Source organism: Pocillopora damicornis, chromosome 6 (assembly GCF_964200805.1).
Source record: "Pocillopora damicornis chromosome 6, jaPocDami1.2, whole genome shotgun sequence".
Classification (NCBI taxonomy): Eukaryota; Metazoa; Cnidaria; class Anthozoa; order Scleractinia; family Pocilloporidae; genus Pocillopora; species Pocillopora damicornis.
The window spans coordinates 9,059,089-9,081,326 of NC_142675.1; the positions used below are offsets into that span (position 1 = coordinate 9,059,089).

Here is a 22,238-nt window from a genome sequence, read left to right on the forward strand (position 1 = left end):
ATTCATGCAGTTCAGTGCAGTGTAAATTTCCAAAATAGTATCAACTGGCTCATTAACAGTCAATGAATAGTACTCTTACAAAAAGATCAGAACAATCCAAGTTTTGTAATTAAAGCAGTGTTTAACTACTGCAATCTGCAGCTAGTTTGATTATTTATTTGAAAACATTTTCTTTTTGAAGATATTTAAAAAGCCTCTTGATATATGAAAGACTTGGAACATGGAAACATCCAGTGCCTTTAAGCTCTTTGGAGTCATAGAAGACTCTTCTCTTGTGGACAATATCAATATTGCTTCTCAGAGGCCAGTTAAATGTTTTGACAACTTGGTGAAGAAATTTGATTTCAACCTCATTATCAGTAACCCTAAGGGCTCTTCCAATGTAAAACTTGGTGTCACACTAGAAATCTGCACCAGAAAGCAAGAACCAAAAGACAGCAGAAACACTAGTTAGAGCATGCTCATTAAAACTGAATCGTAAGGACCATGCTCTTTATGGAATACTAGATACCACCATTACATGTACACCTAAGTTTAATATTGATGTTATGATTATCAGCTGAACCAAAAAAGAGAATTAACTTGTAATTGGGCCTGATTAAGATAAATTTATCAGTTCTGACAAAGTCAATTATCAAAAGTTCATATTAAATAAATAAAAATATTCCCTTATTCTTACCAGTGTAAGAAAAAGTTCCACAGCGTAATGTCCGTAACAAAAATTGTATAATGTCCATAACAGGAAGTTTTTACCTCAAACACAAAATCTAAATACAGAATAAGGAATACAACAAGATTTTAAAGTTATGCAATCTGCACAATGTGTTAATGTGTTGTGTGTGTGTTCTCATCTTTGTCCCTGAAATCATATGGAGGGTCACATTTGGTCAGCCTTTGTGAATCATGGTGGTTTTTGTGGTTAATGTTGTTGTTTTTGTTGTTGTTGTTGTTTGTTGTTGTTGTTTATTGTTGTTTTTAATTCTAGTTGACTTTTGATAATTATAAATGAATAAGGGGGGTATAAGTTTCTAAGGAAACTGTGGTACTGCCTTGGTGGGAGAGTATACCAGGATAATTTAGTATTATCAATTGAGTTGATAAGGTTTAAAAAGATGATATTTTGAGTGTTAGCCCTTTGTCAGAGCAAACAAATTATCAGCTTTTAACCTCATTGCAGAGGCAAATTTACATTTATTTATCAACTCGGCTGACAATAAGAAAGTACTTTGATACAATTATATAATGTTGCTGTTAATACCACTTATAACCTTGGGGCACCTCTTAGTGCCCTTATTTGTGACTGTCATTGTCTTTCATAACTGATATATAGTAACTGTTGTTCTGCTGCTTGTCTTTTCAGACTTTCTGACTTTATCCCTGATTCAAGGCTTATTTTCTTGAACCCAGGAAACTCTATACAAGGTAGGAGGACTTGCTGCCCTTTTTTCTCTCATTTTTGAAACTTGCCTTCATGTTGTCAATCTGTATTAACCCTTTAATTGTCATGAGTGACCAAGACAGAATTTCTCCTTGCAATATCAACACAATATCAACTAGAGAAGTGATGAGAGTAAAGAAATGTATAAATTTGGGGATGATTAGTTGATCCAATATTACTGTAAATTCTCTGAACTAACCTTATAAGAATTGTATGGTTTGGAGTAAGGAGAATTACAAATTTGATGTGAGAGTTAAAGGGTTTACTTTATAACTTATTTGCAAGGAATAATTTTGTCCTGTTTGCATATGTTTAGAATTCTGCATGCTTTTATTTCACTATATCCATGTAGTATCAATTATTTTTTCTGGTAATATTATGTCAAGAACTATGCATTATATTACTTACCTATTTAATTATGTTGTGATCGATGGTTGTGATTATGTTTGGCTACAAACATGTGGAAATACTCTTAGAAAATGTTGCTGAAATTCTGGTGGTCCTTTTAATAATATTATACTGGTGGTTGAATTACTGTGTACAGCTAAGGTTTGTGGAGTGCTTTAACTGTATGTTGACTTATGAATATTAACATTTGAGAGACAATTTTATGCTGATTGAGTCATCTCTTTGGTTCCTGTGTTGGGTGGTAATTTGGTCACTGATTAAGACTTATAAATGTATATAAAATCAAAGTTTAAGCTCCCCTCCTAAAACAGGAATATGGAAGATCTTGTGCAGAAATCTGGTTCCATCCTTGACAAAGTACATGTACATAATCACCCCACACTTGAATGTCTTGGGAAATTAGTACATTCTTACAAACTGTCTATCATAGGTTTTGCCAAGTTAAACCTAACTTAAGTCCTTCAATGTACCCTTTGGCAATTAGCAGCTACCATGTCAATTTTGTGTAAATTAATTTTTTGATGTGGAGAGGTTACTTCTGATGATGTTTGTAGCATGTCAAAGCAAAAAATCTAACCCAATGCTGGATGAATCATGAAGATCACGTAAACAATCCAACACATTCAAGATATTCATAAATTGCCATTACATAAAGCCATTGACGGCCAAAACATTTGTGTAAAAGTTTATTTCACCAGATGGCAAGAGCAATTTTTACAGGATGATAAAAATAACCAAAACCATCATGACCTATTCTATTTTAAAAAATAATTTAATTCATATAAAATAAATTATTTCATATCTAGCCCAATCATGGATTTTTGCATAAATTTTTTTTTTCACGTGGAGAGCTAGGTTGCTTTTGATGATGTTTGTAGCATGTCAAAGCACAAAATCAAACCCAATGCTGGACGAATCACAAAGATCATGTAAACAATCCAAAATGTTGTGGATTAGGAGACCCTAAATTGTTTGAAAAATAGTAATCTGAAAGATGACTTTGCAGGAAATGGCCAAGAAAGGCTGTTTATTTTTGTCCAATGAAAAGTGTATGAAAATAGCTGGCACGCTGAAAGGTTTAAAATGATTTCAGTAAGACACAATTGTATTCCTTAAGTCTCACCAGAACAACAAAACTAACAGAACTCATCACATAGAAGAACTTGCAGATAGGATTTTTTCCATATTGGATGTACTTTGTAAATGGGAGCAAGTGCAACTGGCTTACTAAGAGTCAATGAATAGTACTCTTACAAAAAGATCAGAACAATCTAAGTTTAGTTATTAAAGCAGTGTTTAACTTCTGCAAATTCTGCAGTTAATTTGATCATTTATTTGCAAACATTTTATTTTCAAAGATAATTAAAAATCCTTTCAATATATGAAAGACTTGGAATATTGAAAGGTCCAGTGCCTTTCAGCTCTTTGGAGCCACAGTAGACTCTTTTCTTGTGGACAATATCAATATTTCTCTTCAGAGGCCAGTTAAATGTTTTCAAAACTTGGTGAAGAAATTTGATTTCAACCTCATTATCAGTAACCCTAAGGGCTCTTCCAATGTAAAACTTGTTGTCACACTAGAAACCTGTACTGCATCTCAGAAAGCAAGAACCAAAAGACAGCAGAAATACTAGTTAGAGCATGCTCAATAAAATGGAATTGTAAGGAGCATGCTCCATATGGGATACTCCACCTACCACAGTTACATGTACACCCAAGTGTTATATTAATGCTACCAGAAAAGAGAATTAACCTTTAACTCCCAAGATCTAATTTTTAATTCTCCCCTCTAGCTGCTACACATTTCCTTGTAAATTAGTTATGAGAACTTGGTGCTAGATCGAGATAGCAGCTTCTACCTGATAAGTTTGAATATTCTCATCACCTGTTTCCTGAACAATGTATGAATTTGTAAGGGGGAGGTTTACATTAATCACCTCTAGGAGTTAAAGGGTTAACTTGCAATTGGGCCTGATTAAGATAAATTTATCAGTTCTGACAAAGCCAATTATAAAAAGCTCTTAGATAAACATAACTATTCCTTATTCTTACCAGTGAGTGTAAGAAAAAAGTTCCACAGTGTAATCTCTGTAACAAACATTGTGTAATGTCCAAAGCAATTGTTTAAAATTATATTTCATCGAATGGCAAGAGCAATCTATATGAGATGGTAAAAATAACCAAAACCATCATGACCTATTCTATTTTACAACTGCCTAAATAGTGAAATCTAAAATATTTCATATCTACCCAGGTAGAAATATAAGGCGGGATCCCGCCAATCCCACCTGGGATCCCAGGTGTGTCCCAGGTGGGATCCCACCTTTTTCAGGTGGGATCCCGGGTGGGATTATGGAACATCCCCCATGGGATCCCACCTGGGATTATGGAACATCCCGCATGAGATCCCACCTGGGATTATGGAACATCCCGCATGGGATCCCACCTGGGATTATGGAACATCCTACATGGGATCCCACCTGGGATTATGGAACATCCCACATGGGATCCCACCTGGGATTATGGAACATCCTACATGGGATCCCTCCAATTGAAGTTGAGATCCCGCCTTAAATTCCTAATAGCATCCCACCTGGGAAAGCACATCCCGGGCGGGATTAAACCTAGAATCCCACCAATCCCTCTTGGGATCCTGCCTCAAATTTCAGATAGTTTCCCACCTGGGAAATCATATCCTAGGCGGGATTGCATCTGGGATTCTGCCAATCCCAGTTTAGACCCTGCATAAAATTACAGGTGGCTTCCCACTTTCAGAAAAATCTTTTGAGGGATCCTGTTTATCACAGACACTGGAGACCACAGATTTATGAAATGTACCAGATAGGATATCTTAAAATTAAGAGGATAAAATTTTCTAGGTGAGCTATAGACCCCATCAATCTACTGAGGGTCCAAAACTTTCCAACTAGCTATAGAACATACTGACACCTCCAATGGGATCCCATTGTCTTACCAAACTGTTGATCATAAATGATTCAAACAGTACATGAATACACAGACTATATATGATAAAGATCTCATAATTTATTTCCAATGAACCAGCATGTGTTTGACTTGTTTCATTAACAAATTTCTTAACCGAACATTCTTAAAGAATAACGGCACAACTCAGCATATTACTTTTTCTTCATCATTTAAGCAGACCATCTGCAGTGTAATAAGGCTCAACATTTAAAAAAATTGGCTGTTGTGTTTCAAAGAATAAAAGAAAGACAAAACCTCAATAATTCATGTTATCAAAATTTTGACAAAGGTACTGATTGAAAGTCTGCTCTCTCTTCAGTCGAATTTTTCAAAGCAAAGCAAGGTCAGAATGTTCCCAAATGTGACTAAAGTAATCTTGAAACCTTACTCATAGATTTATTTCATTGTAAAGTGTAAGCTTAGGAAACTGCAGCATGCAAACGACCTGAGCGTTAGGTAAGCTTAATTCAAGCCGTTATTTCTATTCTTTGATAAGATTTTGATCACGTAACGAATATGGCAATTTGTACTCACCACAAACTTCTAAAAATCCTAGCTTTAAATGGCCACTCGATCGTTGTTTGAACCAGTCGATATGTCAACTGTTAATTGTCCCTTCTTTTAAGTTCACGGCGCCAACGACTTTCTTTTCATTTAAAACACTCACGCTGTTCTCGTTTTCCCATTAAACCACAATAAAACCAATCTTTAGAAGTGTTATATTAAGCAAAACAGTTGGGAAAAGAAACAACTTGAAGCAAGAGCGGTTAACTGATAAAAAGGACATTCAAAGATGAGCGCCAAATGGAGTTTCCTTTGTTTCCGATCACGGGCATGGTCACGTGGACCTTTTAGCAAAGAGAATCCGCTGGCTTGACCCATTGCAGTCTCAAGAGAAGCGCGCAACATTATTCTGTCTCTTCTGATCGGTTCTCCTCTCCTAGATGGTGGATACCTTGGATTCATGTTTTGATGATGACATAAATAATGATGGGAATTCACTCAATGTAGAAATAATCGACAAGAATCGAACAAGAATGCACGATTTGTGGCCGAAAGTTTTCGAGTAAAGAAAGACTCGAAACCCATTTGAGTTATGTTCACAGCGAAGGTGAGAAACAACACAAGCCAATCACATTAGGAAGTATAAGAGATACCTAGATGATCCCAGTGTACCAGTACCCAAATCAACAAGGCTTGACCATAACAAGCGTTCAGCAACACGTTCCAACACAGCTAGCCATCTCGATTCCTCAGTCGGTCTTTCCAGTGAACTAGCAGTGGTGCCAACAGAGTCAAGTGCGTCTCATAACGGAGAAAACATTTGCACGAGAGACAGAAGCAAATACATGTGATTACAGAGGTGCATTGGAGGTGCATTCAAATAAAGCAAATTGAAGAAGTCATTTCAAAGGTGTATTTTCTCAAAGGGAACAGTGACCACCTCTGTCTTGTCCGCATGCCAAATATTTGCGGAGTGTGTGGATGATCCATAAGTATTGGAACTCTCACAAAAACGTTTTGTAAGAATAAAAACAGCAAAACAATATTTTTGTAGGTGGGATAAATAATCCCAGGTGGGATATGTAAATCCCGACCAGGATCCCGGGTAGAATGCATGAGTCCCACCTAAGATCCCGGGTGGGATGCAGGAATCCCGCATTAAATGCGGGATCCCAGGTGGGATCAAATTTTCATCCCAGGTGGGAAAGGTGGGATCCCACCACCTAAGGCGGGATCCCGCCATTCCCACCTGGGATCCTGGGTGGGATTGCCGGGATCCCGCCTGTATCCCACCTGACATTTTACCTGGGTAGCCCAATCATGAAGTAATTTCATATTATCAGCTAAGTTAATTGATAATGTAAATTTGCTACTATGACGATAATTATGCAAATAAATGATCAAACTAACTGCAGATTGCAGTAGTTAAACACTGCTTTAATTACTAAACTTAGATTGTTCTGAACATTTTGTAAGAGTACTTCGTTGACTGTTAATAAGCCAGTTGATACTATTTTGGAAAGTTACACTGCACTGAACTGTATGAATTGACAACTTTCTCAAAAAAATATCAGTGCAATGGCCTTTGAAAGTTGAAGTATTGCTTGTTTTAAGCTTCATTTCTGAAACATTGCATGCTATATTTTAATTTTTTATCTTAAGATATTATAAAAGAAGGTACTGACTTTAAATATGATATGTCTATCAGCAAACTTAATTCACCTGTAACCTCAACCTGTATTCACCTGTGAACTCACCTGTTTCCCTTTATTAGGGCTAACGCCCTGTGGGTTATTCATGGGTTTAAATAGCACTTTAATTTACACTTCAGAGTTAATTCTCTGTTTCACCATTTGTGTTCCCAGTGCTACGCGGCACAACATTCATATGTACCCTTACTTTCTCTTCGCCGCGATTCACCATCCTAAATCGTCCCCGACTTTCTCTGTGCGACCTCGTAGCTCAGTCGGCAGAGTAATGGTAGATCTAATCCGGAGGTCGTGGGTTCGATTCCCACCGAGGTCAAAAGATTTTTTCTTTGCCTCGTGTGGTTCCCTGTTTCCCTTTATTAGGGCTAACGCCCTGTGGGTTATTCATGGGTTTAAATAGCACATTAATTTACACTTCAGAGTTAATTCTCTGTTTCACCATTTGTGTTCCTAGTGCTACGCGGCACAACATTCATATGTACCCTTACTTTCTCTTCGCCGCGATTCACCGTCCTAAATCGTCCCCGACTTTCTCTGTGCGACTTCGTAGCTCAGTCGGCAGAGTAACGGTAGATCTAATCCGGAGGTCGTGGGTTCGATTCCCACCGAGGTCAAAAGATTTTTTCTTTGCCTCGTGTGGTTCCCTGTTTCCCTTTATTAGGGCTAACGCCCTGTGGGTTATTCATGGGTTTAAATAGCACTTTAATTTACACTTCAGAGTTAATTCTCTGTTTCACCATTTGTGTTCCCAGTGCTACGCAGCACAACATTCATATGTACCCTTACTTTCTCTTCGCCGCGATTCACCATCCTAAATCGTCCCCGACTTTCTCTGTGCGACCTCGTAGCTCAGTCGGCAGATTAACGGTAGATCTAATCCGGAGGTCGTGGGTTCGATTCCTACCGAGGTCAAAAGATTTTTTCTTTGCCTCGTGTGGTTCCCTGTTTCCCTTTATTAGGGCTAACGCCCTGTGGGTTATTCATGGGTTTAAATAGCACATTAATTTACACTTCAGAGTTAATTCTCTGTTTCACCATTTTAATTCACACTCAGACTCGAACTTTTTGAAAATTTATACTCCTCATGTCAGTGTGGTGTTGCTACTGCTAATGTACAGTTGTTGTTATGGTTATTGTTGTTAGTGTTTAGTCAAAAACACTAAAACTTGGATGTGATAAATGTGAACAAAATTGGTATGCATGTAGCATTTATTTCTCCCAAAAGAATTACCATAATTAAAGTTATGCAGTCACAATGTCCATAATATAATATGTCTATAATGTGATGTTCTTAATGTAATATCTGCAACATAATTATCATAAAATAAAGTGGGCTTTATTTTTTCTTGCGCTTTTCCAGGATTTTGGTAATTTACAACACTCAAGTTTGGGCCCCTAGAAAGTAAAAAAGGAGCCAAGCAGACCAAAAAAAACTGGTTTTCAATTTCAGAGAAAACTAAAAAAAGGATTGTTTTTGTTACGGACATTATGAAATGTCCATAACAAAATAATGTTACTTGCTCTCATTTACAAAGTACACCCATTTTGGAAAAATCTTATCCACAAGTTCTTCTTTGTGTTGAGTTCTGTTAGTTCAGTTCTTCTGGTGAGATTTAATGAATACATGTGTCTTACTTAAATCACTTTAAACCTTTCAGCGTGCCAGCTATTTTCATACACTTAATTTTCATTGGACAAAAATAAACAGCCTCTCTTGGCCATTTCTCGCAAAGTCAACTTTCAGATTACTATTTTTTAAACAATTTAGGGTCTCCTTATTCCAAAAATTCATGATTGGGCTAGATATGAAATATTTTAGATTTCACTATTTAGGCAGTTGTAAAATAGAATAGGTCATGATGGTTTTGGTTATTTTTACCATCTCATAAAAATTGCTCTTGCCATTCGATGAAATATAATTTTAAACAATTGCTTTGGCTGTCAATGGCTATATGTAATGGCAATTTATGAATATCTTGAGCATGTTGGATTGTTTACATGATCTTCATTATTCATCCAGCATTGGGTTAGATTTTGTGCTTCAACATCCATGCTACAAACATCATCAAAAGTAACCTCTCCACATGAAAAAAATAATTTATGCAAAATCACCATGGTAGCCGCTAATTGCCAAAGGGTACCTTGAAGGACTTAAGTTAGGTTTAACTTGGCAAAACCTATGATAGACACTTTGCATAAATGTACTAATTTCCCAAGACATGCAAGCATGGGGTGAAAATTTCTAATCCATAAGTATTTTGTCAAGGATGGAACCAGATCTCTGCACAAGATCTTCCATATTCCTGTTTTAGGAGGGGAGCTTAACCTTTGATTTTATATGAATTAATAAGTCTTAACCAGTGACCCAAAATTGAGTCTCTCGAATGTTAATGTTCATAAGTCAACATACAGTTGAAGCACTTCAAAACCTAGCTGTACTTAGTAATTAAACCAGCAGTATATCAGAAGGACCACCAGAATTTCAGCAAAATTTTCTAAGAGTATTTCCACATGTTTGTTGCCAAACATAATTACAACCGTTGATCACAATATAATTAAATAGTTAATTAATATAATGCATAGTTCTTGACATAACATTACCAGGCAAAATAATTAATACTCACATGGATATAAGTGAAATGAGAGCATGGAGAATTCTAAACATATGCAAACAGGACACAATTATTCCCAGCAAATAAATTATTAACCCTTTTAACTCCCACATCAAATTTGTAATTCTCCCTACTCCCAATCATACAATTCTTTTAATGTTAGTTCAGAGAATTTAGTATTGAATCAACTTATTATCCCCAAATTTATATTTTTCTTTACTCTCATCACTTATCTGGTTGATATTGTGTTGATATTGTAAGGAGAAATTATGTCTTGATCACTCATGGCAATTAAAGGGTTAATACAGATTACTTTGTTCTAATTATAAAATGTTGCCATTAATACCACTTATAACCTTGGGCACCTGTTAGTGCCCTTATTTGTGACTGTCATTGTCTTTCATAACTGATGCATAGTAACTGTTGTTCTGCTGCTTCCCTTTTCAGACTTTCCGACTTTATCACTGATTCAAGGGTTATTTTCTTGAACCTAGGAAACTCTATACATGGTAGGAGGACTAACACTGCTCTTTTTTTTCTCATTTTTGAAACTTGCCTTCACTTTGTCAATCTGTATTAACCCTTTAATTGCCATGAGTGATCAAGACAGAATTTCTCCTTACAATATCAACACAATATCAACCAGGTAAATGATGAGAGTAAATAAAAATAAAAATTTGGAGATAATTAGTTGATTCAATACTAAATTCTCTGAACTAACCTTATAAGAATTGTATGGTTGGGAGTAAGGAGAATTACAAATTTGATGTGGGAGTTAAAGGGTTAATAATTTATTTGCTGGGAATTACCGTTTAAAATTGCTTGGAATTCTTGAAATTCAACATGTAAAAGGGTTGCTAAACCGGTTTGAAAATTTATTTTACCTGTCATGCTTAAAATAAGGGAGAACACTGAGTTTACTGAAAGACATATCATATTTAGAGTTATTACCTTCTTTTATAATATCTAAAGCTAAAAAATTAAAATATAACATGCAATGTTTCATAAATGTAGCTTAAAACAAGCAATACTTCAACTTTAAAAGGCCATTGCACTGATAATACTATGGAGAAAGTTGCCAATTCATACAGTTCGTACATAACTTCCCAAAATAGTATCAACTGGCCTATTAAGAGTCAATGAATAGTCATTATCATCATCATCAGGTCGAGCTTGTTCGGTATTCCATGACACGCTCCCTCCAATGAATAGTACTCTTACACATTTTTGCCAGTGGACACATTCTTTTATGAAGGTGATAATATTACAGAGACTTTTAAGTCTGTTGACTTAGACGTTATTGTTTCACTGTTCAATGAACTGAGAAACCACGTTTTGTACTGGTACATGAGCTTCAATGACCCTGTATTGTATTGGTGACAATTAGAGTTACCTTCGTCTGGTAGAATTAGTTTTGGCTTAAAAAGGTGCATTTAATATCAGTGACTGTGCAATCTGTTTTCTAGGGTTGTACTGGTCTAATTATCAATAAGTAGAGAAACCATAAATTGACGGAGTTTTAAAAATGCTGTTAATGTCCCCAGGTGTGATAATGAAATAGCGACTGGGTAGGAAATCTACAAATTCCTTTAAACTGCTTTTCCATCCAGGAATGTGGGTGCTGAGTGGGAGACCTGGTGTTATGTTGGGTAATATACATGTGAGGAATTACATTTAGTTTTGCACTGAAAGGGATGGTTAATACCCCAGTCTTTCTAGATAGTGCCTTCTTGCTGTAGGCTGCTATTTAGTGATTGTTGTAAACACGGTGACCTCAAGTAAAATAATTCCCGTATTCGTTGTGTTGGTAATTCCTGGTCTCGTCACGGAGTTGGTTCTATTAACTGACCTGGTAACAGATGATTCCCATATTGATGAAAATTTTCCTAACACAGTGTAGTTTGCTTGTGATTATGTAGTTTTTGTCCTTGTTGGGATGGTGATGGATGATGCTTTTGCAATTATGCTTCAAGTGACCAAGTTGTAGCAGTGATCCTTGCAGGGTGGTAAATGGAGATTGTGCAGTCTTGCTTTGATGTTTCACTGCAATTTATATATTTGTGTCTGCTTGTGGATCGTTTTGGAGTTAAAGAGGTTTTAAGGTTTAGGTATAATGGTTACGCTGGCAATGGTTAGATCTTTGTGATGCTGCATGAAGTAGTAAAAACAGGTGCAGCTTTTGTATTAATGCTGGTGGATCTGTGATTACTTTTATTATTAATAAATTGACCTCGCTCCCAATGTGTGGCTTCATAGCTCAGTTGGTAGAGCATCGCACCGGTATCGCGGAGGTCACGGGTTCGAATCCCGTTGAAGCCCTGATTTTTTTCAGGCTTCTTCTTTCCAATTCTTAAATTGGAAAATTTACTGCGATGATCACATTTCACTTTCATCTACAACCGCAGTACAAATATGAATTATTTCATATAAACTTCACACTTTTATTATTAGATGCTTCTTAGGCGAAATAGGGTATTTTATAAGTTATCTCCTAAATTTTAGGATTAGGTTTCTCTTTTTATATTGGTTTTTTATTTTAGCTGTACAGTATATATCATTTAATTATTTTAGTGATTTGTAGGTTCACATCAGCCTTCCTGGCTGCCAATTTGTAACCCGCATCACCAAATAAAATGATGATGATGATGATGATTAAGAATCAAACGTCAACCAGCCGGAACTGACCGGGTTTAAGGCCCTCGAGGGGAAATAAAAACTTATTTCCCCTTAACCTTTAAATCGCGTTTCATTTCTGCTCTTTATGTCTCTGGTTGTTACTTTGCAAACTAAAAACAAAAATCTTTCTTAATCCAAAAAAACTATGTTGAGATCTAATACCTCATATTAAACCTCTTATTAAGTCGACAAAATAGTTTTTTCGTGGTGTTTCGTGCTCCTAAGGATTTAACAAATGATATCACGATTTTAAACGATTTCTGGTCTCAATTGGCTATCGGGTTTTTTTTTTCCAAATGGTCTTAATTCCCATAAATTAGTGTCTATTCCATGTTTGACAGGTCATTCTGATAAATTCAGCTTCATGGGTACGGCTCCATCGCCATTTGCGTCTACGAAAGAGACAACCAACTATGCAAGGCTATGCCGCCTCCTGGTGGATATTGGATGTCAGGTGCTCCGGTCCACTTTTGACAAAATACATCCACCAGCGACGCTACATACAGTTTTGGGGTGTACCTCAGTGCATTACGCCAAATTGCAGTCACTGTACAAAGGGAAGAAGAAAGTGCTGAATCCCAAGCAATGGGGAAAGTTGTACCCTACTCACAAAGCTGTGTCTTCTAAAGACTTCGACATCACACTCCTAACAGTGCTGCTTAGAAATATCTGTAGTTTGCGCACTCCTACTAAGGGATGGGATGAGCTTCCCCCAGCTACAGACATACGCATCGAAGATGACATCGCCAGAGTGAAGTATTACAGGAACACTGTATACGGCCATGCTTCTCAAGCCTCTCTGGATGACAGTAGTTTCAGTGCTGATTGGCAGAAAATACGAGAAGCTTTGGTGAGATTGGGAGGAGCTCATTTTAGAACTGAAATCGACAATCTTGAGCACGACTGCATGGATCCAGATATGGAGGAGCATTATCGTGAACTGATGAAACAATGGAAGAAAGACGACGACAACATCAAAGACAAGCTTGAAGAAATTGAAAGTAAGAAAAACATTATCCACTGCCAATGTGGATGAATCAGAAGGCTACAAAAGTGTATATTTCCAGTTAACACGGTAGTGTAGGTCAGCTCATGATGTTTTCATCATGGTCGGAACTAGTCTCATATTTGGAAGGTATATTTGCGTTACGTGTGTAAAATGAAGAATTAACCCAAATGTTCAAACTATGTTTTCAATTGCAGTATTTTTGTCTGTTCGTAGGTACTCGTGTACAACTGCTCGAGTGAATTTTTGTGATTTCTAAGCGTCTTATTGCGTTTGATCTATTCGGAATCGACTAGATGTTGATATACGTATCATTGTTTTATCTGCACCTAACGTGAAGCTGTGATATAAATTTGCTTATGAAAATGCGCATACCTTTTAAAATTTTCAGGTTCCCTGGATAACACGAGAGTCACAATTGACAAGATAGAGATCGAAGTGAAAGAGGTGAAAGAGAAGCTGAGTAGTCTGACGGTCTCAGCTGAAAAAAGCGCACAAGGTTAGTTGGTAGAGAGAGCTACTCACAGCGAAAGAAAAGAAATTGTTAAGAGCGACACTGTTTTCTTGGGTACATAACGCAGCTCATATGAATGACGACGGTAATCGCTGGATGTCGGCCAACACAGCATACTTTACTAGTCTAAGAGCACACCCTAGTCACTACTGGCACTGGTTTTACATGAAGATTCTATGTAATGTGTGGGATGCCACGGAATCTGAGATTTTGCCCCTGGCTACCTCTCGGATTTGATGGTGTTTTGAAAGTACTCATACTTATGAATCATCGTAGTCGGGATAGTTCATCGTCTTGTTTTAGTATTACCTTTCTTATAATGAACATAACTTCCTAGTAGCGTTAGATGTGACCCGCATATTTCTGAATGAAACAACTAAATCCTTCTTCCTGGCGTATTGTGGAGTATTCAATCCAACATGGGAAAATAGTTTAATGTGGATCGTCTTGAGTAAAATAGGTTAGAATAAGATGTATGCGGTTATTTTACATTTCCTGAGGAAAAGACTGTCGGCAAAGCCTCCCACTTCATCGCAGGCGGGTCTCTAGATTTCTCCAGCTTTGAATCACCCCGGTGTTGGGTAACTCAGGATGTTTTCATTTTGGACGGAATGTTACGGGAAAATTTACTGATTTTCCCGTGTGTGTTATTCGGAGCATGTTTATTCGTAAACTTTTACATTTAACCATTTCAAGTCCTTTCATTTTAAAAAATCAAAAAAATGCATAAAAACCACAGTAGCTTTTGAATAGATTTTTGTTGTTACTCGCTTTCATCACATGCACCTGCTTGTCGGCACTTTTGTCATTTATTACATGGTTTTTTAAGTAAATATAAGTGTTGATGGTCTTTCTGGAAACATTGGTTCTCATGGTAGATAGCAGCTGAGTTTAAACGCGTAAATTTAATTTCTTTTCATGCGATGGTTTCCAAACCAACCTTGCGTAAATAAGTAGAAGCTTTTGATTGCTTTTCCGTTTTTATTTCCTAAGCTGCGCTGCTGCAATTAAGATAGGTATTGTTTTCTATATCAGAGATGTAAATTCGCACCTAAGTTTCCTACGTTAATGGCCGAGGGTTTATTGCATCCGTCTTTTTAATTTTGAGATTCTTTTCGTCATGGAAGCAGATGGAATATTTAAGTAGTTTTCATTTAACTTCAAAGAGACTTTTTTCGCTCCTTTGTGTCCTTAATCAAATATTGCGATTTGTGTAACAATAGCACTTCACACCAGTTACTTCTTAAGCAAGTACCTTGTACGGCTTTGATGATTACAAACTAGAGTATGCTAGAGGTCATGTCGCTTGTTGGCCTGACCTAGAATAAAAGTACTGTGGAACCAAAGATTGTCTTATCCTTGACGTCCGTATAAGCTTGCTCGAAGGAGATCTCCGTGTACCAGGAAATCGTGACGAGTTTCCGTTCTCGCTGCCGAGTCGTCTCTTCAGAGTTATTTCCCCCAGTTGTTATTGTGCCGTCCGCGAAGATTCAGTTTTCCAGCTAGCGAGCGAAAACCTATCGTCACAGGAACCAGTCACATACTTGGAACGTTATTCTAGCGTTATGTGTGAAAAATAAAGAATTAACCCAAATGTTCACACTGTTTTCATCGGCAGTTTTTTTTTCTGTTCGTGGGTGCTCGTGTATAACTGCTGGAGTGCATTTTTGTAATTTCTAAGCGTCTCATTGAGTTTGATCTATTCGGAATCGACTAGATATTGATATACGTTTCATTGTTTTGTCTGCGCCTAAACATAAATCTGTGGTTTAAACGTGCTTATGAAATTGCGCCTATCTTTCTTGCATTTCCAGATTCGCGAGAAAAGATGAGGCACGACCTCAGAGACACAACTGAGAAGATAGAGCTTAAAATGAAGGAGATTTTAGAGACGCTTAGTAGCCTGACGACCACAGTGGAAAAAAGCACAGATGAAGGTTGGTTACTAGAAAGAGCTACTCACACATAAACTGAACTATCAACAGGGATTCTGTTAACACATCTTCTGAGCATGACCACATTATTCGCGTGATGTCAGACAATTTAACATTTTTTTAGGTAATGTATTGTTGTAAGAGCACACCTTGGCTTTTAACCTGCTCTGGCTATAAATGAAGATACTTGGTAATGTGTGGGATGAATGGGATGGTATGGATGTGAGGCTACCTCACGGTGTTGGATAGTTTTCTGACAGCACTCATACATATTTAGCCGAGAAGGTTATTGCCTTATACTAATTTTACTTTTGTTGAAGACCTAAGGAGAAATGAGAGGGCGGAAAGGCGTTCTTTGGTTTTTATTAATTAGTTCTTACAATGTCGCTTTTACTGACAAAAATCTTTCTCAGACTATCGGCTCCAATGATATCAATATTTATATCTTAGGTTTCACTATTAGAAACCGCTGAAGCTGGGCCAAAAGGTTTTTTAGAATGTTGTATAGAATAAAAAGAAAACACAAAGGAAGGGATTTTCGTCATTGTCCAAGTAATTTCTTTGGCAATGGTGTCGAACTCTTTCACTTATTTAAATTCAGTGCCGAATACCTAGCAGCATTAAATGTGATCCGCATATTTCTGAATAAAGTAACTAAACCCTTCCTTCGCTCATATTGTGAAGTATTCAATTCTACATGGGAAAATAGTTGAATGAGGATCATCTCTAGTAAAATAGGTTAGAATAAGTTGTATGTGGTTATTTTACATTTCCTGAGGAAGAAAAGACTGTTGGCAAAACTTTGCACTTCATCGCAGGCGAGCCTCCAGTTTTCTGCAACATTTGTGATGAAACCGCGTGACAAAGAAGGCAGAAAGGCGTTGTTTGGTTTTCATTTATTAGTTCGTAGTCTCGCTATATCCCGAAAAAGCCTTGCTCAGATTATGGCTCCAATAATATGAATATCTATCTCCCGTGTAATTTATTTTACAACAGAAATTCACTGTTAGACACCGGTAAAGCCGAACAAACAGAGGAGGTTCAACTGAATTCATAATCTAAATGGCTTTTAATCAGTAAGCATGAATCATACACTAAAACCTTTTTGCGTAGTCCTAGTAATTTCTTTGGCAACGGTATCGTACTCATTCGCATATTTAAATTCAGTGCCGAATACCAGAGAGGTATCATAATTTTCAACGCTGCACTCATTAGATTTCTTACTTATTTTGCTACTACTAGGTATTTTTGATCCAACTGAACTTATCAATGGAATTCGCCAGCTGTACAAGACTCGTGAGGGATGGCTCTCACCATTTCCATGGTGTGAAGAGTTTCAGTTTTTTCTTGGAAATATTTTTACAAGGCTCAAAGTGGTCAGAAGAAAGAAAACGAGAGGAGAAATCACTGACGTATTTGTTGACATGTCGTCAATACTAGACCCGTATGAAGAGTGTTCAGCGCCGAGAACGGTGTTGATTGAAGGAGAACCTGGTATGGGAAAAACCACCTATTGTAAAAAGTACGCCTACGACTGGGCCACAAAACAGCAAGCACCTCAGGGCTGCGGCTCAACAGCATTAAAATTGGTATTGTTGCTGAAATGTCGAGATATCCACTCTGACGTTTGGGAAGCCATTGATGATCAGCTGCTGCCCCTAGGCATCGATGAAAAAGTCAAACAACAACTTTTTCAGTTTATTCGTGAAAATCAGTCCAGCATTTTATTGATATTGGATGGATTGGATGAGTTACCATCCGGGAAATTGTCGATGTTTTCCAAATTAATTGAAGGAAGAGAACTCCCTAAATGCCACATAGTTGCAACAGCAAGACAAGAAGCTGGAAAAGAGGTGAGAAAATGTTGTGACGCGCTGCTTCAGATCGAAGGATTCACTGAAAAGCATGTGATAGAATTTGTCACCAAGTACTTTAAAGAAAGGACGGATTTAGCCACCAAGCTCTCGCAACGGATGTCGCGAGATAAAAACCTGACAGAAATAGCGGCCAATCCTCTAAACACAGCACTTCTTTGCCTTTTATGCGAAGAGTTTGAGGGCACACTCCCCGAAAGCAGAGCTCAACTGTACTTGGATATGGTTGAATGTGTTTTGAGAAGATATAGAAAAAAGAAGGGACTATTAGAAAAGATCGAAGACCTGACAAACCATTACAAACCGCAATTGAATCACCTTGGAAAGGTAGCGTTGAATGGTTTACTCGATGATAAGCTGGATTTAAATGAAAGTGAATTGAGAAACCATGCAAAAGACTTGACTGAATTTGGGTTTCTGTCAGTGCAGCGTGGTGGCAGCAAACTGAGACAAACACTGCATTATGCCTTCTTACATAAAAGTTTTCAAGAATTCTTTGCAGCATTCTTCATTTGTTCTCAGATTCAAAGCAAGGAAATGAAACCTGAAGAACTAGTTTCCGATCCAAGGTATTTCGTTGAACTTAAACAAATACTTTTGTTTTCGTGTGGAATTTTGGCCATGAAATGCGATGAAAAGGTTGTGGCTCTTGTAAAGAGTTTAACAAATGGAGTCAACAAAAATGAAGGCCGTGGTGCAAAAATTGTATTGGAGGCCATCAACGAATGCAAAAGAGAAAAAAGTGATTTTCACTCGCATTTATCGCAGTCGTTTGGAACTGGTTTGAATCTGACCAATCTGGATTTGTCTTTCAATGGTATTAGTGATGCGGGTGCTACATGTATTGCTGAGGCAATGAAAGTGAACAAGACGCTAACCAATTTGAATTTGCGATACAATGGTATTAGTGCTGCGGGTGCTACATGTATTGCTGAGGCAATGAAAGTGAACAAGACGCTAACCAATTTGAATTTGCGATACAATGGTATTAGTGATGCGGGTGCTACATGTATTGCTGAGGCAATGAAAGTGAACAAGACGCTAACCAATTTGGATTTGTCTGGGAATGGTGTTAGTGCTGCGGGTGCTACATGTATTGCTGAGGCAATCAAAGTGAACAAGACGCTAACCAATTTGTATTTGTCTGGGAATGGTATTAGTGCTGCGGGTGCTACATGTATTGCTGAGGCAATGAAAGTGAACAAGACGCTAACCAATTTGAATTTGCGATACAATGGTATTAGTGATGCGGGTGCTACATGTATTGCTGAGGCAATGAAAGTGAACAAGACGCTAACCAATTTGGATTTGTCTGGGAATGGTATTAGTGCTGCGGGTGCTACATGTATTGCTGAGGCAATCAAAGTGAACAAGACGCTAACCAATTTGTATTTGTCTGGGAATGGTATTAGTGCTACGGGTGCTACATGTATTGCTGAGGCAATGAAAGTGAACAAGACGCTAACCAATTTGGATTTGCGATACAATGGTGTTAGTGATGCGGGTGCTACATGTATTGCTGAGGCAATGAAAGTGAACGAGACAACTTTCAAGTAAAAGGGCACTGCCTTTAAAGTAGGCAGGTACCTTGGAAAATTGAGGGCCGAAGGCCCGAATTTCTAGGGGGGTCCGGGGGCATGCTCCCCTGGGGAATTTTTAAAAGAAAAGTCTCCCAGAAACGCATTTTCCTGCAATCTGGAGAAGAAATCTTTTGGAATTATGCATACTTAATCTATTATAATAAAAAAAAATGGTCCTCTGGGAGAATTTGTTTATTTCACTGTTGTTTTCGGAGCCTCTTTTTATCCTACAGTTACAAGTTAAAGGCCCATTTCCAACCTTGATGCAACTCGCGCCGCGATCCAATTTCCTGTAACACGAAATTCCCAGATCAATGAAACCCTTCTAAAATCGTCCTTCTCAAGAGCCATCCTGAACATATAGTGAACAGTTTTACGGTAAATACATTTGCCGTTCGTTATTTCACTGTTTCCTTACAGTATTTTGAATTTTGTCTAGAAGAATCCTAAGAAAAAGTTTGTTAAGTGTCACGCCTGGAGCTCTTCGTACTCTGTGAAGAGTCGGCGAAAAGGATAATATTGAGATTTTTTCACTTTCTAGAAGCGCTTGAGGATTCTAAATGAAGACAAAATACTTCCGATAGAAACTGGTATTTTTCAAAGAGAAATATGGAAAAATATCAGACTGCCGGACGTTTAGTTATTTGAAGACCGTGTCCGGTAGTGTCTGGTGAAAATTTTCTTAATGTCACGCTTGGATCTATTCGTACTCTGTGTACAAGGTCAGCGAAACGGAGAAAGTTGGCATTTTTTCACTTTTTAGAAGCGCTTGAGGATTGTAAATGAAGGTAGAATATTTTCTAGTGAAAAATTATTATATTTCAAAGAGAAATATGGAGTTGTTTAAGGACCGTGTCCAGCCGTGTCATTGAAATTTTAAGCGCTTGGATGGCTTCGTACTCTGTATACAGGGTTAGCGAGAAACATGAAGTTCGAAATTTTAGGCTGCCTGGAGGCGCTTGAGGATTGTACATAAAGGTAGAACATTTTCATATAAATATTTTTTGGATTTCGAAGAGAAATATGGAAAAATATCGCACTGCCGGACGTTTAATTATTTTAAGTGTAGTCACTTCATTGCAGGAACTGGAACGTCAGCGACACTGACAGTTTGCGTTACAATTCTTATTTGCTGCTTTGCATGGACAACAACCCCGACCACTCTTTTGAGCGCAAGTTCCTCTCCACGGGCAGGAAACTTCAACTGACCCTTGGTCCTATTTAACAAAGATGGCAAACTTCAATTAAAAAAATTGATGAATGAATGAAAACGTGGTGGATCAACATTTTCACCTTCTTCGAAATGCTTGCAAGGATTTTCGCGTTTCTCTTTAGCAACAACCGATCCATAAGCGTTTACTGCCTCGGAATCTACTAAATCAATAGATTCATCCAATTCCATACCGGATTGAAATGTATAGAACTGTTTTAAACAGAATTATTTTGATAAGCTCTTCAAATTCATCGGAGAAAAGGCAGAAGGTATTTTGAGACCTGACAAGGTAAAAATAACTGACCAATCAGAGGCGCTATTTAAACAAAAGCGGTAGTTCAAAACGAAAACAAACGACCGCGTTGGCTCAAGGTTGGAAATGGGCCTTTAACTTCAGCTTATAAAGTGATAAAGTGTGAAACTGACACTTTTTGTAGTTTATGAAAACTCAGAGTCAGAGCCGCAATCAGAATCTTCGGCATCCAAATCTGGCAGCTCCAAGGCTTTGGAGATTTCCTCTACCTCTTCCTCAACAGAATAGAATAACTGGGCGTCATCATCAGTTGCCTGTATACCAAGATCATGTACAATTACCACTGGAACATCCTCATTTGCAGATCCTGGACCTGGTGGTGGTGCTGTGTTGAAAACCTTTGGAGGGCGCTTGCGACGAGGTTTAGCTGCTAACCAGAACGAAACAGCCGAATTAAGAACAAGTCTCTGTAAGAATCAAACATCTTGGGGAATGAAAGTTTTCAACCCCCCTTTAAATTTTGCATGCAGTTAGGCGCTCAGGGGGGATGCACAAAAATACCCTTTATAAAGGTCGCAGCACTCTTATTGCCATGGTAACAACGACTGCTTGTTCGAGGCCTAGGCCCTCGTTTTCACACAAAAACGTCGCAAAAAAAGAGTGAAATTTTTATTTCTCTATCTCAAGCTAAATAAAACATTACAGATTGGCACTTCTATCATACATAGCAACATCATTTGTCTTTACATCGATTCATTCAATTTTCCCTGGGAGTGAATGTGAACACACCAATAGATTATTCATCTCGGTACAGTTTCGGTCATTTTTGTTGTTGGGTAAAACAGGGAAAACGTTTATCTGAATTTCTCCAAAAGTGCACCGATTCTGCAACTGAGACTACCCACCTAGCTGGTTATAATATACTAGTTATGAAATATGTAAAAATCTCTGCGGGCCTGCCTCTACTTTTTATGGAGGAAATTCGCGAACGAAGCTCAAAATCAGATATTGCATAATTTGGCGATGTTTACATCTAATGTTCTCAACAATAAATGTTTCAGAAAAATGAAACATTCAAGGCTTTGAAAGAATGTTATCTTATGAGCAATATCCCGGAGAGAAATCTCACCTCTAGTAGTCATGTTTAAAAAAAAATTGATCAACCTTCATGGAGGACTACTCGACGTAACAACAAACATATACCTCAAATCGTGTGCATATCATCCAGATTCCGAATGCTGCACCTTCTTTTATGGGAATTTGAGCAATCTGAAGTCCTCTGAAGATACACTGTTATACTTGTATGTCATTTAAAACATGTTGAAGTCGACTGATCTACACGAAACTATCCTCACACCGGTCATTTGTCATTAACATGTACGCGGCACCGGTAAAGCTGAATTTTGTCTCCACTACACAACAAATAACACAGTAGTGTACACCAAATAAGTCTATTTAGGGAAGCCTGCCGAGAACCAACCCGAGGCATATAGAGCCCGGGGAATGCATACATACATATATTCGCAACTGAT

The 22,238-nt window shown here is 37.7% G+C and overlaps 1 protein-coding gene across 2 annotated transcripts; it reads left to right on the forward strand.

Moving 5' to 3' along the window:
- Positions 1–1,335: 1,335 nt before the first annotated feature.
- On the forward strand, positions 1,336–19,424 carry LOC149043821 (uncharacterized). 2 transcript variants are annotated; one of them, XM_089210547.1, is made up of 6 exons: positions 1,360–1,422; positions 10,104–10,165; positions 12,674–13,333; positions 13,730–13,837; positions 15,667–15,789; positions 17,029–19,424. In XM_089210547.1, the coding sequence occupies exons 3-6, from the start codon at positions 12,697–12,699 to the stop codon at positions 19,215–19,217; spliced, it is 3,057 nt and encodes a 1,018-aa protein (XP_089066673.1). In that variant the 5' UTR covers positions 1,360–1,422; positions 10,104–10,165; positions 12,674–12,696; the 3' UTR covers positions 19,218–19,424. The 2 variants fall into 2 exon arrangements, with proteins under 2 accessions (XP_089066674.1, XP_089066673.1); XM_089210548.1 differs by lacking the exon at positions 10,104–10,165 and having other exon boundaries at positions 1,336–1,422.
- The last annotated feature ends 2,814 nt before the right edge of the window (positions 19,425–22,238 follow it).